This window comes from Typha angustifolia, chromosome 5 (assembly GCF_048772165.1).
Source record: "Typha angustifolia cultivar Huaian chromosome 5, ASM4877216v1, whole genome shotgun sequence".
Classification (NCBI taxonomy): domain Eukaryota; kingdom Viridiplantae; phylum Streptophyta; class Magnoliopsida; order Poales; family Typhaceae; genus Typha; species Typha angustifolia.
The window spans coordinates 7,031,467-7,051,917 of NC_133243.1; the positions used below are offsets into that span (position 1 = coordinate 7,031,467).

Here is a 20,451-nt window from a genome sequence, read left to right on the forward strand (position 1 = left end):
TTTTTGATGTCTCCCTAAAAAGAGAGAGTATAGATTTGGTTTAGGCTGATTCATATAAGTCAAACTAAATACATCGTTGAATATGTGTTAGCTCATATTCTTTTTGTTATAAAATTTAAGTTTTAGAGCAGTGTGATTAAAATAGTTAACTACTAATGGTCAATGCTTTGCTCCATTAGACCTTAAATTATGAAATCGATGGATTTTATCTGTATAGTTTACACCAATTAAGATGTTAGGAAAGTAGGTCACCGGGTATGAAAAATGTTTTCCCTTTCTTGCTTCCGTATGGAAAATTACTTTTTCGTGCTTCCTCTTTTGAGAATTTGTTTTTAGGCCTTTAGAATTTACGGAAAGTAAAGGGAAAAGAAAAAACCGAAAACGAATTCTAGAATCTTCTCCTTTTATCACCGAGGTCCTCAGGAACCCAAATTTATCGGGGAGCTCCTTGGCTGGAGAAGCGAATAGTGTAACGGTGGGGAGATGTGGTGGGAGTGGTACGAAGGTTTAGAAGAAGAGGAAGATGACCGAGAGGAAGATGACTCTCCGGTAGATTTCGATTTCCTCTCCCTCGTATCCAAGCCTAAGGTACTGGTAATCCTCAAAGATTCCACCTTTGCCTCTCTATCTTTGCCCGTTTTGGTCCATATGGTGCTTTCGTTCTTCCGACATCTTGCTGTCAATTGCGTCTGTCATCCGTGAATTTTGCTAGAGATTGAGCGGATTAGGGCAGTCTTGACGAGAATTCGGTGCTTTCCGGAGATTTTCTTCCAGTTAAATGGTGATGGGGTTTGCTTGAATAGGATGGAAATGCCTAATTTCTGCATAGGTTATTGGAAGCTGATTTTGTTATCGCAATGCTGCCATTCGAGTAAGCTTCTGATGTTTTGGTTGTAGTACTAATTATTGGAAGGGAGAGTGGTCTTTTGATGCTATATTATGGAAAATTGAGTGGTGTTATATGAACTAACCCCAGCTTGGTTCATTGGTAACTCCTTCCACATTAGTGTTGTTGATAAGTAATTGATAAGGGCTTGAAGTTTTAGAAGAACTGTGAGTTATTGACTGCACAGCGACTGAACAGAAGCAGAAGATCTGTTTTTGTTTGAATAAGTTCAGGAGGAGTTTGAGAGATGCTGAGGAAAGCTGTAAATGTATTCGTGTGTGCCAAGTTACAGATATTAACAGACAAAGTGAAGTTGTTTAAGTAATGAAACACAAACTGATAAGAAATTAAAAATTCTTTTGTAGAGATTAGCCATATAGGTGAGAGTGAATGAATTATGTTTTTCCTCCTTCCTGTTGAAAGACGAAAGATAAAAGAAAGGAAACATTTCACCTACTAAATCCATGTATCAGCTTTAACTGAATTACCTTTGTTCAGATTCTGAACCTATATTCACTTAATGAAGTGTCACGATTTATCATGTTAAGTTGATTCTGATGCTCTTCATGAAACCTGTTTTGCAAGGTTATGCTATTTTGGGATCAACTATGTACCTTTGTGAAGTCAATAATTTCTAGGAGCTTTGTTACTGATTAATGTTATTCTTGAGCAACACTTAGGCATTGGTATTTTTTGACATGTACTAGCAATTTATTGTGCAGGATTACTACAAAATACTGGAAGTTGATTATGACGCTACTGAAGAAACCATTCGGTCAAACTACATCCGCCTGGCATTGGTTTGTACTTCAATCATCAGTTTCCAATTTAAGTTGGAATAACATGTGCATACAAACATAGTTTGTTATTCTCCTTGAGTAATTATCCTTTTTCCCATAAGCATGGATCTTCTGTGATGTTTATCTCATAAAGTTTGTTGCAAGAATTCTCTTTAAGTATTGTTTTATAAATGTTATTGGTGCTATGTAGAGTTTCACCGATGATGTATGTCACTCTTGTTTCTCAGAAATGGCATCCAGATAAAAAGAAAGGTGAGGAATGTGCAACATCAAGATTTCAAGAGATTAACGAGGCATACCAGGGTAAGCTTGATATGAGTTAAAAAATGCATATGAGGTGTCTTGCTTGGCCATATTAGCAAGACATCAGCCATAGTTGCCATTTTAGTTTTCTTTCCTCATGATTTTGCTTATTTCACATTTGAGGTGGAAAGGAAGAAAAATATTAAATTTTGCAGAAATACATAGCAAAACCAAGCAAAAATATGTTTTATTCCACTGTTCTTTTTCTTCTAAATACATCTCACTGTAACTACAAATTTACTTCTGGTTTCTGATATCGTGCAATGCATTGTCAAACAGTCCTCAGTAATCCTGTTAAAAAGCGAGAGTATGACAGGAAGGGAACTGTTCACATCCAAGATCACAATGTCATTGTAAGAATCTCCCTCTTCTGTACTTTTTCCTTCATAAGATTGAAATTTTTAAAAATTTCTTGACTTTATCATGTGAATTGCTTATATAGGCTGATTACTTTAAATTTCAGGATTACCTGAATCGTCACAAGGGATTGATACTAACATGCAATGGTCTTGGGATCAGATACTCAATATGGTAAACTGATGGGTGGCAGCGATTTGATTAATTGTTCCCCATCTTATGTAGGTTGTGTTAGTTTATGATGATATATGATGGCCTTTTGTTTTTGGTTAATACTGGTGCATTAGAAGGAATGATGATGAACAGAATAGAGATTGCCCAGGCTGCTGTTGCTTCTTGTACCTTTTTTCCCCCTTTCTTACTATTAGGTAGATGTGGACAGAAAACCCTCAAATATTTTTCTTGTACATGATGAAATTGTGATATTTAGTCTCTACGATAACCAAAAATGCATGCTTGAATTAGTTTCTGCTTTCGAAACTCAAATTCTTTCATTTGAAAGCCCCTTAACTGGATCAAGCTTGGAAAAAGATACAATCGAAAGAACAAACAAACTCTCTGAAATATTGGATACTCTTGCAACTCCTTAACAGCCAACTAAGTTGATCCTCTGTTAGCTGAAATTATACAAATTGAAAAGCTAATGTACAAAACCACTGAAGTTTTACATTACTGCTTCATATATTGTCACAATTGGCCTTTTTGGAAGCAACTAAAATCCTCTTTCTAAGAGCATCATGGCCTTTGCATGCTTGAAAGGATAGGTCATTCGATGGGTAACCATGATCAATATATCATCAATATTAGTAGGAACATAAATAATCACTTTAACCATTCTCTAGTTTATCTATATCTCCAGTACATCTGAAGTCGGCTTTCAGATGATTGAAACCAGAAACTCCAAAGCAAGTAAAACTTTGTCAAGATGTTACAGATATTCTCCAATTGCTCTAACGTGGACAAAATCTAGTGCTCCACTAGATCCCCATGACCAATAACTTGATCAAACTTAACAATCCATGAGTTCATCGCACCAATTGATCCAATTTCTTCATCCATTCTCTTAAGGCTCAGGTTTCTCTCCATTGGAAAAGGGATGCTAAACGTGTACCAGGCTTCAAGATATTTCACTCTGCAATAATCAAGTGATCAAGGAATCCAAGAGATTTCCCAAGTTTCCTCTCCTTGCAAACAGACTCCACCAACCGAATCCATGAACCAGTCTCCGGCTTAAATCCCATTTCTGCTAGTCCATACAATGCGATAGTCGCATCGGCAATCCTCCCTATATCACACAATCCGATCAGCAACTTGTTTGATGCTGCGAAGTGAGGCAGAATTCCTCTCCCCAGCATCAGCCCCAGCAATCCCACAGCCTTCTCCATTTCCCCTCTTGCACACAAGCGATTCATCACGATCCTATAGCTCGCAACATTTAGTCGGACGCCTTCAAATGGCAAGCTCTCGAGCAAATGCATTGCTTCTCCGAGCCTCTCTTCATTGCACAATCCTTCAATCACCACATTGTAAGTTACAACATCAGCTTTACAGCCCCTCTCATTCATTTCCATCACCAATCCGATTCCTTCATCTACTCTCCCTTGCTTGCAAAGACAACCGATCAATGTCGTGTAGCTCACAGCATCCAGTTCCAAACCAGAATTCTTCATCTCATCAAACACCACCTTCGCCTCCTCGACTTTCCCTTCCCTGCAGAACCCATTCATCAAAGTTGAGTAATTGAACATGTTCGGCTCGCAATCGTTCTTCCTCATAAAACCCAGTATGGCCTTCGCTTTATCGATCTGCCCTTGCCGGCAAAACCCGTCAATGAGCACATTATACGTCAAAGGGTCTGGGACAATCCGATCCTTCTCAATCATTTCCTCGAATACCTGGAAGGCATCCTTCATCCTCCCCAGCCTACAAAGGCCACCCATCAATGTCGAGTAGGTGATCAAATTCGGCGCTGCGGATTTCGACCTCCGCATCTCCTCAATCACTTTGAAAGCCACATCGACGTCCCCCGCCCTGCAGTGGTGCTTCACGAGAATGTTGTAAATGCAAGAATTGGGTTCCGCTAGAAAGCGGATTTTGACGTCGGAGAGCAACTTCTGAGACAAATCAGAGCGGCCGGAGTCAACGAGGAGGTTGAGGCAGGTGGCGAGGGCCTTCGGGGATGGCTTCCGGCGGGTAATGGCGGGGATGGAGTGGAAGATTTCGAGGGTCTTCTCGTGGAGAGAGAAGCGCTTGGAGAGGAGGGACATGAGGGAGAGGAAGGGGGCCTCGTGGAAGCGGCAGGGCTCGAGGCGCATGCGGCGGAGGAGGGCGTCGACGGCGAGGAGCTTGCCGGAGCGAGCGAGCTTGAGGAGGAGGGCGGAGAAGGTGGCGTGGTTGTGGGAGAAGCCGGGCTGCTGCGCGACGGAGTTGAAGAGGTCCAGGGCGAGCTGGGGGTCGGACTGGCGGTTGATGAGGCGGACGGCGGCGTCGTGTGAGACGAAGCGGGAGGGGGCTTTGGGAGGAGAAGGAGGACAAGGGGGAGGAGAAGGAGGAGGGGAAGTGGGTTTGAGATATTGGAGAGGAGAAATCCATAGGATGGGAGGAGGAGGAGGAGGAGGAGGAGGAGGAGGAGGAGGTCTGAGAAGGAGGCGATAACCTCTCATACCATTACCATTGAAGGTTTAATGGAAGAACTCTGCTATGATGTATGTGATCAAACATATCACATTTTCCTTCCAAGGCTATTTTACATTTTCATCCTTCTAAAGTATTAAACTATGATTCAGTAGGCAGTATTATAACTGTTATGCAAATTGCCCTCTCAAATTTCAACTATTTTATACAAATACCATGCCCCTTTTATTTTTATTATTATTAATTATAAATTTATAGGCTTTAAATTAAATAAAAAAAATTCCGTCTCTATATATAGATTTTACAATTGAATTGCTTCTCTAAGAAATTGAGCCATAATTATTTCATATCATCCACAAAGTTTCGTAATTCTGTAGAACTGAACCACTAAACTAAAGTGATTGCTTAACAGTATAGTAAATTAGTTAGTATTATATAATTCTAAGCAAAAAAATATATATATACTTTTTGTATTGAGAGATATTATTTAATTCTCAATTAAATTTTAAGGAAAATATACATACTTGAACCATTTTATTTACTACACTAAAAGATGAATAATATGACCTGAAACCCTTTATGATCATTAATTCATTATACTGTAACCTTATTTTCCAAACCCAGAGGAAGCCCCCACCTCAATCCCTATTGTTTATTTGTTTTTTCACTTTATAAATTGCCATCAGAGGTGATTATCGATGGAACAACCAGATTCAGGTTGAGCTTTTTAGGCTGACTAGGTTTAAGTATTTATTTATAGCTTAGCCCACCCCAATCATTTAGGTCACGTCGAGTTGGCATAATAAGCCTCTATAAAAATATCTTAATTAGTTCTTTGGAACATAAGTATACAGTAGTAATACGGTATTCAATTTACTAAATATTCTATATGAGACTCTAATCCCAAGCAATTATTATGAGTAAATTGTTTGATGGTGTGATAGTTTGGCTTACAAATCAGCTCAACAGCGCGGCAACTTTAATGATGTCTTGGCTTCAATTAGTTTAGAGCAAAAGCTCCACGATGCACGAGACTTAAAACTTACACTAACCAGCTTATATATACTGGCTAAAACTTAGTGAGTACACGTGTTTTTAATATTTAGGAAGGATTAGCTCTTCGTCTAGTTTATATATAATTTTATACTTTTAAATAATAAAATAATAATAATAATAAAATTGGTGGAGCATTTAGTTTGGAGTATTCCACACGGCTTGAAATACAGACCAAATAAGTTGTAGTATGTCTGAGCTTGGTGTGTCTAAGTTCTTAAGAGTATCTAAGGAGGATTTGGATGATGAAAAAATATATATATTTACAACTTGCAAGCACTCGTTACAACGATATTTCCAGCCAATAGATATCTCTCTTTATTCTACGAGTACGTTAGAATAAACCTGAGATGAATGATAATACTATATAAGAAGGATAAATTAATTAGGCTATATGTACGGTTGCATACCTCTCATCTCCGATTAAATTATATATACCAGCACTTTTCCTTGATATTATCCAATCATTTTTTATACATTTTTACAAAAAGTAATCTTAATTTACGGTTATGAAATTTTAAATGACATCCTATATTTTAGTAAATTTGTGATTTACACCCTGTTCTGAGCTATTTGTAATTCCTTCTTCTTTCTGCCTAAAAATGAGGCGTCGGATTGTAAATAGCTCAGGTGTTAATCACACAAATATTAAACTATAAGGTGTTATATGAAAAATATTCTTTACGGTTAAACTCCCACCCTCCCACTCTCCCCTCTCCCGCCCCAAACCCCCTCCTCTCGATGATCTCTATATATATCCAAAACCGTACATTAAACTCCGCCCTCCATGGAGTTCTCCAAGCCCCTTCCCCTCGACCGATTCGTCCACCTCGCCAAGCTCGCCGAGCAAGCCGAACGCTACGACGACATGGTCGGATTCGTGCAGAGCTCGCTCTATCGACGGCGACCTCGGGGGATCTCTCCGACAATGAGCGCTTCCTCCTCTCACCGGCCTTCAAGAACCTCGTCGTCGGCCAACGCGACGGACGGCGGGTCCTCTGCTCCGTCGAGACTGAGGAGGAGGGGAAGTGGAGCGAGGAGTACATGACGATCGCGAAGTCCTACCGCGAGCACGTCGAGAGCTAGATCGCGTCGGCGTGCGCCCGGCTATATTCATCGTCGACACGATGCTGATCCCTGTGGCTGCGTCGAGCGAGGCAAAGCTGTTCCACATTAAGATGAGGGGGGATTATTAACGCTACCTTGCGGAGTTTAGGACTTGGGCGGAGAGGAAGCAGGCGGCTGAGGCTACCATGGCGGCTTATCAAGAGGCTCGGGTATTCTATTCGTCACGTTAAAGTATTGCTCTTTCTTGTGCTTTGGGCTCTTGGTCTCGAATCTGGTAGAGTAAATCTTAGTTCTAGAGTTTTACTTCGATCACGTCTTATGAGTGATTGATTGAATTGGGAATTCTCTGTTAGTGAAGTCAGATATTAAGTAATTTTTCCATTTGAAAAGGGAGAATAACAAAACAGAGAGAAACAACAAAGTTTGTATTTGTTGGTTTCTAATAGGATCAAAGAAATTCATATACAAAATTATGATAAAGGCTTTATATATAAAATAATTACAAGAATAGATAAGATGAGATTCGTCCATCTCCCATATAATTTAATCCCTTCTCTGTAATTAAAGGAAAAAAATTGCAATACTAACCCCATTTATGATTCAATTACCGCTGCATCATGATACATAAATCAATGAATTATGGGAAGTTAAATAGCTACTGGAAGTAGTTACAGATAACTATATGTATTATTTAGGGTTTCTAAGTGTTTGTGAGTTTAGCCTCAGTTGTATCGTAATTGATAGGGCATCATGGTTGCTGATCTTTCACCGGTGAATCCTGTAAGACTGGCACTGATGTTAAATATCTGTGTTTTCTACTATGAGATCCTGAATCCAACGGAGACACCTCACAGAATGGCAAATCAGGTTTGGCATCATTCTTTTTTGTTGATGCTGTTCAGACTTCAGAGAAATTGATTCTGTTTGTTCAAGAAGAATCTGAATGTGATCATAGTTAGTACTTTGGAAAATAACTAATGTCTTTAGAATTAACTTATAGGACCTTCTAATCCCAGCTGTACTTTCCATAATATTTCTGCTACACTTGATTTTCTCAATGGATGATTAGCTAGTTTCTCATGTCTGAGTTTCAGTTCTTCCTTCTCGTTGTTCATGACTGACGTGCCTTGCAAGTTGCAAGCATTGTCAAGAAAAGCAATCTTCAAATTCCAGTAGTACTAGACTAGCAGTTACAGAATAACAGATTTGTTGCATAAATATAATTTCACAATATGGAGTATCCTATCATATAGTTACATGCTATTTTACCTCTTTTTTAATATTTCTCTTTACAGAATCATAATTTTCTCTTGGTCAAAGCTCCGAATGTTTTATTGAATTTGTGAAGAGGCAAATTTACTGGTGTTGTAAAATGGTCAAGCTTGTTTGTTTTACCAATTATGCTTGCTTAGAGAATCTTTTTTTCCTACTAGAACAGCTATGGGCTTGGTTTACCTTAGATCATTGTAGACTCATCCTTACCTGGCCAACATTTTGTATGCATTATCTGGTGATTATCTAATGCCTGCTAATCTATAACTCTGAAGGCCTAACTCATTGCTCCCCTCTTTGTCTTTGCCTCGTCCCATTCCAATCCTTTGTCTTGCTCTTTTATGTTGTTAAAGGAGATGTTGTAAGAAGTGTCTATAATATTTGAAATTGTCTTGTTCTTTCTGTGCCTGATTACCTCCGTGGTGTATCCTGCACATAGTAATTTGGGAATTAAATGATCTCAGGCAATCGATGAAGCTCTTCCTGCACTTAAAACATCACATGAAACTCTGGGTGAGAAGTCTTTTATGGATACTTCAACTGTTTTGAAGCGTCTGAGTGAGAATATTAATATTTGGGCCTCCGAATTGCTGGTTTGTTTGTTATTATACTTGCTAATCCTATTGTGAGTTAGCAATCCTGGTGATATTTGTTCACTCTAACCAAGAATTGTTTCGGTTCCATTTGCAGGAGCAAATCTGTCCAGAATAGCAAATATGAACCACGTACAATCTTTAGGGACACGACCAATCTCAAGGGTCTACCAAATTACTGATTCTAGCATTTGTTCATAACCTTTAGATGACAGTGCACTCATGATTTTTATATCTCAGTCCATCCTTTCCCCCTGTTCTTGAATCAGTAAAGGCAATTGGCAAGAATTCTGCGGTTGTCAATGTACATTGCTCCTTTCTCATATATATTTTCACCGAGTTCACTCACCTTTGATGGGGAGAAATGGATTACAGAACTTGTATTTTTGAATCATCTGGGTGTGTAGGCTCAGAACGTCTGAATGTCTCACATTTCATGACTGAGTTCCTTGTCTGATATTACCAGGTTTGGCTGCATTCAAGCTCCTCGGTTTTTTCCTGTTCACATTTATGCAGTTGAATTGTGTGATTTAATTACAATGGAAGGATCAACCCTAGCGTTTGACTTCGCTGAATCCTTTTGGAGCAAAGTGGGGAATTTTGCTGATAGAATTTATCTCAGAAAACGAAGCATATAACATTAAATGCTTTGCGTTGAGATCGTAGCACTTCTATGACAAGTACTTTTGATTCATAGCTGATGATGATCAATTGAACATGAGATGTGAGCTCACAACAGTTTGAATCTTGAACATTATAGATTTGATCATCTTGGTTTTTGAGATAATATATTTAATCTGATATTTCATTGTAGAAATATTGTGTAATATTGGATGGAGCAAATAGAGGAGCAGTGATGTTATAAATTAAGTTGCATCTAGGAATTACTATCTAATTGCAGGCTTATGTTCATCTAACTCTATGTCATTCAACTAAGCTTCAATTAGTACAATCGATTTAAACTTGATCGTCAATATCCAAAACAAGATTCCATTCGGGTTGAGCTTGACTAGCCCTTATAATTGGAACGACTTTAAGGAGAACCACTCCCCCCAGTACCCATGAAAAGAATCAATAGCAGTGTCATATTTGATTGTTATTTTTCACAGCAAATTGGGCCACACCTCCTACCAGGTACAAGAATCTAAACAGTAGGCCCATTAGCACAAGATGCCCTCATTTCATCAATGCCAATAAAAAGAGATGAGTAACTTGCATTACTAGTTCCATCTTTTACACTCCAGTGACGACCAAACTACTTATTCCATCATCAAATCATATTATATATCTACAAGAGTAATTTCAAGTCTTTTTTATATCTTTATTAACAAACGCTTAGCTAATATTACACCTTACACAGAGGGAATAAAATGTAAATTTCACTCAACCAAATGCTCTAGCATTAGCATCCACTCACTAGTTATATTATTCACATGAAGAGGGGATAAATTCCCAGCAGGGTGCTCTTCTTTTCTTCTAACCTTCGGAATTAGAGCCGATGCGATGTGACAGAGCGAGGAAGAGTAGCTTTTAAGATTCAAATGCCATGGTCTTTTTCGCAGGCAAGCAGCAGCAGTCGTTCACCATCACAGGCATAGAGGTAGCCCCACAGAGAATAATACTGGGAGGGAGAAAAAGAAAGAGAGAAAAAAAAGAGAGGATAATTTAGAAAAGATGAAAGCAACCACACTCAAATCTCCTTGAGATAGATGTACAGAAACCCAGTAAATTAACTAATTAATTAATCCCAGGCCTTGTTGTGTTGCACATAAAAAGCACTCAAGGCGCCGTGGATGCCTCTGCACGGGGTCTTATTCTTTTATCCGTTTTGACCACCATCTTGACCCAAGTAGACCCATCTAAGCTTTAAAATTTTAATTTCGACACCTTATCCTTCCGATCTTATACCAGTATGTAAACCTATTCTATCTACATCTATCTATCTATCTATCTATCTATCTATCTATCGTAGTGTGCTCCATGTGATGTTTCACTTGTATATATACTGGTAGAACTTTATAGGTAGGTATATTAAAAGCAATGGGTTAAAATGCTTTCGGTGAAAGCGGCTCATTTTAAGGTCAGTAACATTGTGCGCATATTTACAACATAATAATAATAATAATAATAATCGAGAGAATATTTAAGTGACAAATCGATGACTTTGATAGCGAATCACTTCCAATAATAACCTCCTCTTAGGTGTGAACTAATTATTCTAGGCATAGTAGTTTATAGGGTTAATTATATTTTGCTCCGAGCAATCACTATTTTTCACACATATTTTTTTAATTTTTTTTAATTATCATATAGAGTTTTTGAAGTAAAAAAAAAATTAGTTCAGAGAATACCAGAGGAAGGTTAAGTATATTTGAGTTAATAACATAAATCTTACCATCATACTAAATAACAAGCTCGTAATTATAAACTCTCCATATTAAAGATCCTACTTGTATTTCCTTATACATAAAATATATACAAGAGGTAAGACTTATACTAATTACTTTTTTAACGATGGTTCTTCCATGTGACGAAGGATTAGGGAGTTGGAACCGGCTTGACCAACATTAATTAGTAAACAACTTAAGCACTTTTGGCTCATACAAAGGTCTTAGATTAAGGAGATGGATCTAGGTCTTGCCTTTAATTAATAACGTAATTTAGTCGACAATTAGAGAAATAGAAATGGATATAAATTAATGACACGGTGAGCTCTACGAGGATTGTGGCCATCGACGCCGGAAGCTATGGCGGATGTTCTGGATGCATGCATGCATATTCATGCTCATGCTCATGCTCTACGAGGCATCGATGTGGTCGCGCATGTGCTTTCGATCGCCTACAACTTAGACACCCATCTCTAAATCTAGCTATGTATGTATGTATGTATGTATGTATGTGGATATTATGAACTATTCACACTAAAAGAACTGTGGCCCTGGTAAAGAATTATTTATCTTAATACTATAATAATATCTAATTCTCTCTCCTATTTTTTTTATGTAATAATTAATTATTTATTCATTATTATTACTTTAACTAAATATTATTACTCTCTCTGCTATTTAGTCATATGTAAAACTATTATTTTAATTTTGTGCCATATTAATTATACTAGAATAAGCTCTCTCCTATATTAATATTAAAAAGTAGCATACTTATATTAGTATAGAACTTATTCTAAGAATAAAATTAATTTTTAAAAAATTCAATATTTTTTTACTAGAAGAAGAGAGATAATATCAGCATAGCTATTCTAATATTTAATTGTATACTAGTATAAAAAATTATTATTATATTTAATACGATATAAAATTAATATTAAAGTAACATATATAGAATAGTGAAATTATATCGAGGATTGATAATAATTTATATCAAATGACTAAAATACCCGTTAGTAGATTGGATTTGTCCTCTTAGGGGCAAATTGGTATTTTTGGTTTATTATTAAATTAAATAATTTAGGGGTATAAAGTGAGAGGAGATTGGAGAATGAGAAGGAATACATAGGGAGCTTATACTAGAAAATAATATATATATATATATTATTTATACTAGTTGACTAATATGATATCAGAGTCAAGTCTTTTTAGAAAATAGTAATCTCGAAGCTCGCCAACCTCGCAATTACTACAAAGTAAATGGATTAGATCTAGTGGTTTAAGTGAATTAAAACAAAGCAGTTGATGTTAATTAATAATTAATTCTAAAACTTTATCATTATGTAGATAGCTAACCCTGGAAACCAACCTCCTGACCTCATCCAATTGGTTGTATTATTATTATTTTTTTCCCTATTGTAGAAAGAGAAATTATGAAGTTTTAAATTTGAAAGTCTCCGCTTAAACTTCTCAATATGACATCTATATCCATCAAAACTAAGTGCACCTCCGTCCGATCTGCAGATGCTATTGGATCAAAAATGCGTAATGTTGGAGCCGTGCACCCATACACCACCTTGAATGGAGTCGTGCCAATACACTATTGCGGTAGACGGTATTGTAAGATCACTCCGCCTACGGTAAAACTCCAATCATCATTTTGGCATCTCTTTAACAAAGCACCGTAAGTACTGCTCAATGGCTCGATTGACCACCTCAGTTTAACTGTTCATATGTGAATGGTTTGGCTGAACTGAATAAATTAAACCAACCTCCTGAACTCATCCAATTGGTTGTATTATTTTTTTTCAGCATGGGTTTCTAATCTGACAGTCTCTTGAAGGAAAACTAAAATATTTAACCTATTGTAAAATTATCAAAGAGAGAATAAATATAATGACACCTAACACTCCTGCCCATCCTCATTTAAAAATTTGGCCCTCTCATAACTAAAGAAAATTCTGAAATATTTCTTCCATTAATTATCTATTAGTATTTTCTTTTAAAAGATAATACATGAGTATCACATCATGATTAACTTTAGGGCACCTAATAGCAAAAAAATTAAGAATAAAATTATTTGATATTTTTAATTAACACTGTGAGAATAGGTAAAATATTATCTAAGCACAAAATCATCGAATCTAAAATTATTTTCGAAAGACAAAGACGTCCCAAACATCTCCTTATAAAGTTTGATTTCCTTATCCTCGTCAACTATACGAAGGAATCTCTAAACATGCCCAATCGATTAGCGGTTTGGTTTAATCGACGACATCAACTTTTTAACTAGTAATTTTAAAAATTATATAATTAACTATATATTTAGAGTGGCAAACTGAGCAATAGACTTGCTAATCGAAGTAGAATCACGGGTTATCATTGATGGGGGTTCTTATCATCTCTTCTAAAGTTTTTGATCTCTAATTCTAATGGAGTTTTTTTGTAATAGTGAAAGTAAATCTATAAAATTTATTTTCCTTAAAAAAATATAGGATATTATTTATAATTTTTTTAAAAAAATTATTCTGCCTAAGTGTAATCTTGTAGGATAGTGCAATTAATTTAGTAGTGAGTCCAGGCTCCTTTCTATTATTATTATTATTATTATTCATATTGGACCGGGCGAGTAAGCACACAATGGCATTTATAGCATACCCAGAATTTGTGGGTGGTCCCTTTGATCAACATGGTATATACTATATAGTATATGTACATTTTGGTAAGTAGGATAAGGTGTCAATATATATATATATATATAGGATAAGACCAATTAATCATATTCATATATAAATATGTGCATAAGAACATCTTGTAATAAACTTTGGTTTCCAATCTTCCTGTAGAGATGACAACAAGGCACATGCTCTTTGAGATTAAGGTTAATTATATTTACCCTCAAATTATCACCTTTTTTTCAGTTACATCTATCTTTGAATTAAAAATAATTTAGTTTAGAAAGTTCACTTAGTTAAATCTCTCTTGTATTATATCAAACACCTGTAATTTGAACAGAAATTGAAGATCTATCAGCTAGAGTTATCCTAAAATTATATCTAATAGCTTTCTTAATTTGAGTGTTGAGTATATGAATAAGAGTATGAATTTACCACTAAGAAATGAGATTAAACATAGGAGATGACACTGTAATAGATTGAATTAAGAAGGACTGGCAACCTAATTTGTCATCTATATTACTAATGTACATAACAGTTCAAATCTGAACTAAAAAGAATGTTTTAGTGCACTATCAAACAACACAAAGAACAACAACTCTTTGCCAGAATGGAACAGACAAAACTATTTTACATGGAAGACAGCGAAAAAAATATTAAGGAAAAAGCTGAGCTTAACCACATGATTAAGGAATAATCACAATTCCCTGATCTTAACCACATGATTAAGGAATAATCACAAATTCCTTTTTGCAGTGGTGTTTTTAAGATTGGATCTCATAGTTTGCTCCCGGTAATTAAACTACTTGGTAAATTCCAATTTAACCATCTCCCTGTGTTTTAAATTTAAGACTTAATCACTCCTATAAGAATATAATCTGACTTGATAGCTTGCTAAAAAATATTAGCCCTAAAATTGAATAATTACTAAGCAAACAAAATGGCCCAGATAATAACAACTTAATACATAGAATGTAACAGGGATCGTTGGATGAACAGCTACATGAATTAATGAATGTTACGGCAAAGACAGCCAGAATATTTTCTTTTATCTGGGGCAGGAGGTGTACGAAGACCAGCTCATGCTTCAGACGTTCCATTTGTCCTTCAATCTTATTTTACCATCATTCTTTTCTTTCTCTTTGTTTGTTAATCACTATTTAACTTTACAAAATTCGATTCATTTTTCAAGGTTCCTCGGTGTCATTTACTGACGTTCCAGAACCCGCGAAGATACTCATTACAACAGCAGCAGCAGCCTAATTAAGGATTAGAGCTACTGGGTATCATCATAATTATAGTATTAATCTCTTTCTAAGCACAATCATATTAGTGAGAACAGCGAGGTTAAATGCTTTGAATTATTATCAATTTGATAGGTAACGAAGTTGTTTTTTTTTTTTTTTTCTTTTGGGCACTAATTAGATTAAAATTCTCTTGATCCAAGGGAAATGGGGCCAATAACAATGATAGAGTAGTTGAGTCCAGGGACATTGTTTCAAGAAAGAAGATGACAAAATGATAAGCCTACTTGAAGGAGGAATAACAACTAGAGAGAGATGGATAGAGATTGAGAGAGAGATGAAATCAAATCAAATCATCTTAAAATTTTGGCTTTTGGTGTATGAAGAGGGGAACATCCAATGGGACGAGTCATTTTCACCTGCAGATGGTCACAATCAGGCTTCTTGGACCATCACTATTTCTAATTTACACCCTTGTTTTGTGGGAAATTCTATTTATACACTGTCCTTTTTTTTATATTTATATTAGTTGAAAAACACTCCAAAGCTACTTTTTTATAATTTAAAATGTATAATAAATTTAGACCCTCTAAATTATCGCTCATTTTTATATGAATTGTTGTCGACTGTCTAAAAATCTCCTGTTTCTTAAGAAATAAAAACAAATGAACAGGATTTAGTTAAGCAATCAAGGCCAGAACAATACAATATTTCAATTATTAATGTTCTAAATTTTAGTTAACTAGATTCCCAGGAGAAAAAGAAGGAACCAAGAAATTACATAGGAAAGAAGAGGGGAGGGGGTCCATATATTCAATTATGCAAAATATTGTACATTTTGCTCAGTCCATTGTTGGACCATTATATGATGATGAATGACATTTTTTGTTATTTCATATTATTTTAAGAAAAAAATTGTTTTTAAATACCAAGCACAAATGTAGATTAACAAATGCTACAAGTTTCAGCATTATTAAAATACTTAAAAAATTTCAATGTTTTCATCTATGTTAAAAAGAAATCACCGAGAGTTTCGGCTTTTTTAATTAGAAGAGAGAAACCTGAATTTATAAGCATAAACTTATTAGAATCTAAGAAGAAGAAAAATCTAATCCTGAGCCAGCTTAGAAATGAACCCCAGATGTTTTCAATTGGGGCACATTGATAAGTACCTAATAGCAACATTGCATTCATAAGGTGAGAGCTGCATGATAATTGGATTGTACTCCTTTGCCTTTGATTCACAAGCTTAGATGTTACATAAAAGAGTACCACCTACCTAGTTAGGGTTTATAACCCTTGTACATTCACTTTCGAATTAGGGTTTCTAATTTACTGTACAAGATCCTTTTCAGAAACAAATTAAATTCTTTTTTTTTTTGGATACCCGACAAAAAAAACTAAAGCGGAAACTCATCGATCAAAATCGAAAAGTACAAGATGATCAATTTTTTAATTCTTTTACAAGATTAAAACTAAAAATTTATAATAGAGATTTTAGAGTAGAAAAGGAACAAAGTAGAGTTATATTAGCAATTTGCTATATATAGCTTTGGTGGTAATATCAACATACCCAAAAGAAGAGGCCAAAGTTTTTAGAGTAATAATTAGAAGGAAAGATGGGAGTTTTTGCACGGAGCCCCACAAAAAGAGTAAGAATACCAGATCCCTTCCCTTATTGGACAGTCCTTAGCATGTTCTTTTCCAGAAATGCCCTTTACTCTCTCTCTCTTTCTCTCTCTTTTCAAAGGTCCTTGCGCAAAAGGAGCGTTTCTTTCTCACTCCTCCCTCGTATGGAGCTTCTTTTGACTGCACAGTCCCCTGTATCTTATGCCCGTCCAAGTTGCTCAAATGACATAATTACCCCTGTTCCTGTACAGCCTGTTACTAAACACTTTCTTCTTTTCCGTAATTCTAAAGTATCAAGCGTGCTGACAGTAAGTTAGATTGGGTACATAGTGCGAGAGTAACACTTGCCTCTTGTATTTATGAGTTCATTTTTTAAAATAAAATTATGTACATTTTTTTTTAATTCTGGACTCTAATCTTAACTCTGGTCAAATGATTTATTTTTTCAACGTAAGTATGATAACCCAACATTTCTTCTTGTAATAATTATCATAATAAATTATGGTAACAAGCATCTCTGTAGATCATATGAATGTACAACCGCATGATCAACCCCACAAATCCCCCGTTCCAATCTACAATTATCATGTCATCATTTGGTAATCAGCATTATCCTCGAAGGACCAGAAGAGTAGTAAAGAGACCAAAATACCCTCCTTTCTGGGAGAGCACAAGCAACCATTTTTTTATTATTATTCTGATTCAACCTTTTCTTTTCTTTTCCTTTTTTATCCTCTTTTTTTTTTTTTCCTCCCTCACTTTGTGTTTGTCCCTAATTTTTTCACTGTCATTTTCTCCACCCCTTCTCCTTTCACTTCTCCATAATACTGTCCCCCATCCACTTCCCTACAAAACCCCTCTTTCCTCTCTATACAACAGTGAGCACTGTAACCCCCCTCACCTCTTCCTTCCCCTCTCCTCCGCTGCAGCATAAGAACAAGGAGGACCTCCTTTATACCCAACTCTCTATGAGGAGGAGTCCCTTCTGAGGGAGGAGGAAGAGGTGGAGGCGAAGAATTAAAAAGCCCATCTTTCCATAGGAACCAATCGCCATCCTTGTGTAGAGACATTGTCTATTAGAGAAGGAATGGCTCCTAGCTACGACTGCGCTGCCTATGTTCTCCTCTGCGCAGAGGACAACGATAGCATCTTGGGTTTTGATGAGGAGGAGGAGGAGGATGGCCATGGAGAAAGTTGGGTTCTTGGGAAAAGGAGTGGTTTTTACGGGGATTTCTTGATGGGTTTCCCCCTACAGTCGGACGAGTGCTTGGTGCTCTTGCTTGAGAAAGAAGCCGAGCATATGCCCGGGAATGACTACGGTGAGAGATTGACGACTGGGGCCTTGGACGTTTCCATTAGAAGAGATGCCATCGATTGGATGTGGAAGGTGTCTTCTTATTTCTTGGACATCTCACTTCAAATTTGATTCTTTTAGTCTTTGTTTGATGGTTTTCTATGTTTCTAATGATTCTATACTTTGCAATGTGAGCCTTCAATAGTTTGATGGTTTATTTATTAATGCATATATAGAGAAAGATGACTTCCTTTCTCTGCTCCATTCCCTTATCTCTTGATTGATCTACTGTAATACGTTGTTTATGCTGCTCTGCCTTTTTATTTTTCTTTTTGCTCCCGTACTCATTTGTGTGGTTTATTTGTACAGGCTCATGCCCATTACAGTTTTGGACCTCTGAGTGCCTATTTAGCTGTAAATTACTTGGACAGATTCCTCTCTGCGTATGAGCTTCCTGTAAGAACCCTGATAAGTTGTTGATTCCTTCTTTTATATGTATAAACACTTAGTCATGCAAAATTAGAGAGTACCTAGTCTCTTATTTACTTGTTTCTATCCTCTAATCTTTTATTTCCTTGTGATTCCAGCAAGGCAAAACTTGGATGACACAACTGTTATCAGTGGCTTGTTTATCTTTAGCCGCCAAGATGGAAGAAACTGAAGTTCCTCTATCACTAGATTTGCAGGTGAGGAAGAATCATTGGTTCTTTTCCCTTATTTGTACTTTTAAATTTGAGTTTGTTCTAAATTTATGTCTCTAATTTGTGTTTGATAGGTGGGTGAGCCTAAACATGTGTTCGAAGCTAGGACTATACAAAGGATGGAGCTCCTTGTACTTAGCACCCTCAAATGGAGGATGCAAGCTGTGACACCTTTCTCTTTTATAGATTACTTTCTTCATGTGTTCAATGACGGGAATGCGCCATCCAAGCTATCTCTATCGCAATCTGCAGAACTCATCTTGACCATTGCTAGAGGTAGATATCTTGTTCACAGTTGAAATATGAGTCTCTCTGGTTGTTACTCGATACGGGTGGACTGAATTCAACGGCTAAAACTTATCGAACTGCAGGAACTGATTTCTTGGCTTTCAGACCTTCGGAAATTGCTGCAGCTGTTGCTCTCACAGTGCTGGAAGAACTCCAAATGGTAGAAGTCGAGATGGCTGTAACTAGTTGCATCCATGTAAAAAAGGTATACACATAGTTATGTGATTCTGTCTATTTACTAACTTCATGTACATTCTTTCTGCCAATTTCCTGTTTGATTGTCTAATTTGGCCTGGGATTATGATTTGTTCTGCAGGAGAGAGTGTTACGGTGTTACAAAATGATTCAAGACTTGTTGATGACGGAGAGCAAGCTACTTAGATCTGCTAGTCCATCCAGTTCTTCTGTGCCTCAGAGCCCAATTGGGGTGTTAGATGCTGCATGCCTGAGCTACAACAGTGATGATATAACTGTTGGGTCACATGGAACATGTTATCAGATTTCTCCTGCTAGTAAAAGGAGGAGAATAAGCAGATAATTGATCTTATAATGCAAGAGGCTTTGTGTACTGGTCACCTAACCCTTTGAGAGTTTCTGGTACTTTCAGACAAGTCAGTTTGTTTTGGTTAGTGGGGGTTTTGGTGTGGCCAGGTATATTTCCAAAAGAAAAAAAAAAGAAAAAGCTGACAGGAAAAAGGAAAAAATAGATGTGTGGCAATCAGCTACTCATTCATTTTGATGAGTAAAGCAGCTGTGCATGATGTCGAATAATCAAACAATGTGAAGGGAGAAAGCATCAGGTTAGAGAATGAAGATAATGAGAGGAGATATGGAGATGGATGAAGGCTGTAGAGATAAGTTCATTGCATGTGTTGTTTCCATTTCTTTCTTGTGAAAGAACTTTTAGGAGAAGAGGTGCCTTAAGGATGAAAGGTGACCATCTGAGGATTTTAAAAAAAAAAGGGAAAAAAACAAAAAATGGCATGAAAACCCCCCCCCCCCCCCCCCCCCCAAAAAAAAGAGGAGGAGAAGGATTTCCTTAATAAAGGTTTTAATTCTTAAACATTATTTCAGTGCATTTGCTGTTTATTTGTTGTATATCTTGTGTCTTGCATCGTATTGTTTGACTGCCTGTCTGCTTAGACTCTGGGATTTGCTTCCCTATGAACATAAAATAAGGACCAAGTAAGGAGAGATCTTGGGAAGTAGACATATAAAACCATCAAAGATGAAAACGAAACCAATTACTTAATTAGTAGGTGGAAACTGG

The 20,451-nt window shown here is 36.6% G+C and overlaps 3 protein-coding genes across 4 annotated transcripts; 2 read left to right on the forward strand and 1 right to left on the reverse strand.

Annotated features, from left to right (window-relative positions):
- Positions 1–402: 402 nt before the first annotated feature.
- Positions 403–2,769, forward strand: LOC140760576 (dnaJ-related protein SCJ1-like). Of its 2 annotated transcripts, none has more exons than XM_073097588.1 (5): positions 403–594; positions 1,609–1,686; positions 1,914–1,989; positions 2,269–2,342; positions 2,453–2,769. In XM_073097588.1, the coding sequence occupies exons 1-5, from the start codon at positions 484–486 to the stop codon at positions 2,522–2,524; spliced, it is 411 nt and encodes a 136-aa protein (XP_072953689.1). In that variant the 5' UTR covers positions 403–483; the 3' UTR covers positions 2,525–2,769. The 2 variants fall into 2 exon arrangements, with proteins under 2 accessions (XP_072953689.1, XP_072953690.1); XM_073097589.1 differs by having other exon boundaries at positions 408–588.
- Positions 2,770–2,879: 110 nt separating this feature from the next.
- Positions 2,880–5,051, reverse strand: LOC140760575 (uncharacterized). Its single transcript, XM_073097586.1, has one exon. It carries the CDS (start codon positions 5,007–5,009, stop codon positions 3,474–3,476), a length of 1,536 nt encoding a protein of 511 aa, XP_072953687.1. The 5' UTR covers positions 5,010–5,051; the 3' UTR covers positions 2,880–3,473.
- Positions 5,052–17,745: 12,694 nt separating this feature from the next.
- On the forward strand, positions 17,746–20,178 carry LOC140760317 (cyclin-D3-1-like). Its single transcript, XM_073097239.1, has 6 exons — positions 17,746–18,285; positions 18,562–18,648; positions 18,780–18,878; positions 18,968–19,169; positions 19,265–19,386; positions 19,498–20,178. Exons 1-6 carry the CDS (start codon positions 17,986–17,988, stop codon positions 19,717–19,719), a joined length of 1,032 nt encoding a protein of 343 aa, XP_072953340.1. The 5' UTR covers positions 17,746–17,985; the 3' UTR covers positions 19,720–20,178.
- The last annotated feature ends 273 nt before the right edge of the window (positions 20,179–20,451 follow it).

Excerpts from the sequence above, each read along its gene's own strand:
- LOC140760576 (XM_073097588.1), top strand. The coding sequence starts at position 484 with ATGTGGTGGGAGTGGTACGAAGGTTTAGAAGAAGAGGAAGATGACCGA. Across the intron at positions 595-1,608 it reads TATCCAAGCCTAAGGTACTG|GATTACTACAAAATACTGGA; the intron begins GTAATCCTCAAA and ends TTTATTGTGCAG. Across the intron at positions 1,990-2,268 it reads GATTAACGAGGCATACCAGG|TCCTCAGTAATCCTGTTAAA; the intron begins GTAAGCTTGATA and ends ATTGTCAAACAG.
- LOC140760317 (XM_073097239.1), top strand. The coding sequence starts at position 17,986 with ATGGCTCCTAGCTACGACTGCGCTGCCTATGTTCTCCTCTGCGCAGAG. Across the intron at positions 18,286-18,561 it reads CCATCGATTGGATGTGGAAG|GCTCATGCCCATTACAGTTT; the intron begins GTGTCTTCTTAT and ends TTATTTGTACAG. Across the intron at positions 18,649-18,779 it reads TCTCTGCGTATGAGCTTCCT|CAAGGCAAAACTTGGATGAC; the intron begins GTAAGAACCCTG and ends TTGTGATTCCAG.
- LOC140760575 (XM_073097586.1), bottom strand. The coding sequence starts at position 5,009 with ATGAGAGGTTATCGCCTCCTTCTCAGACCTCCTCCTCCTCCTCCTCCT.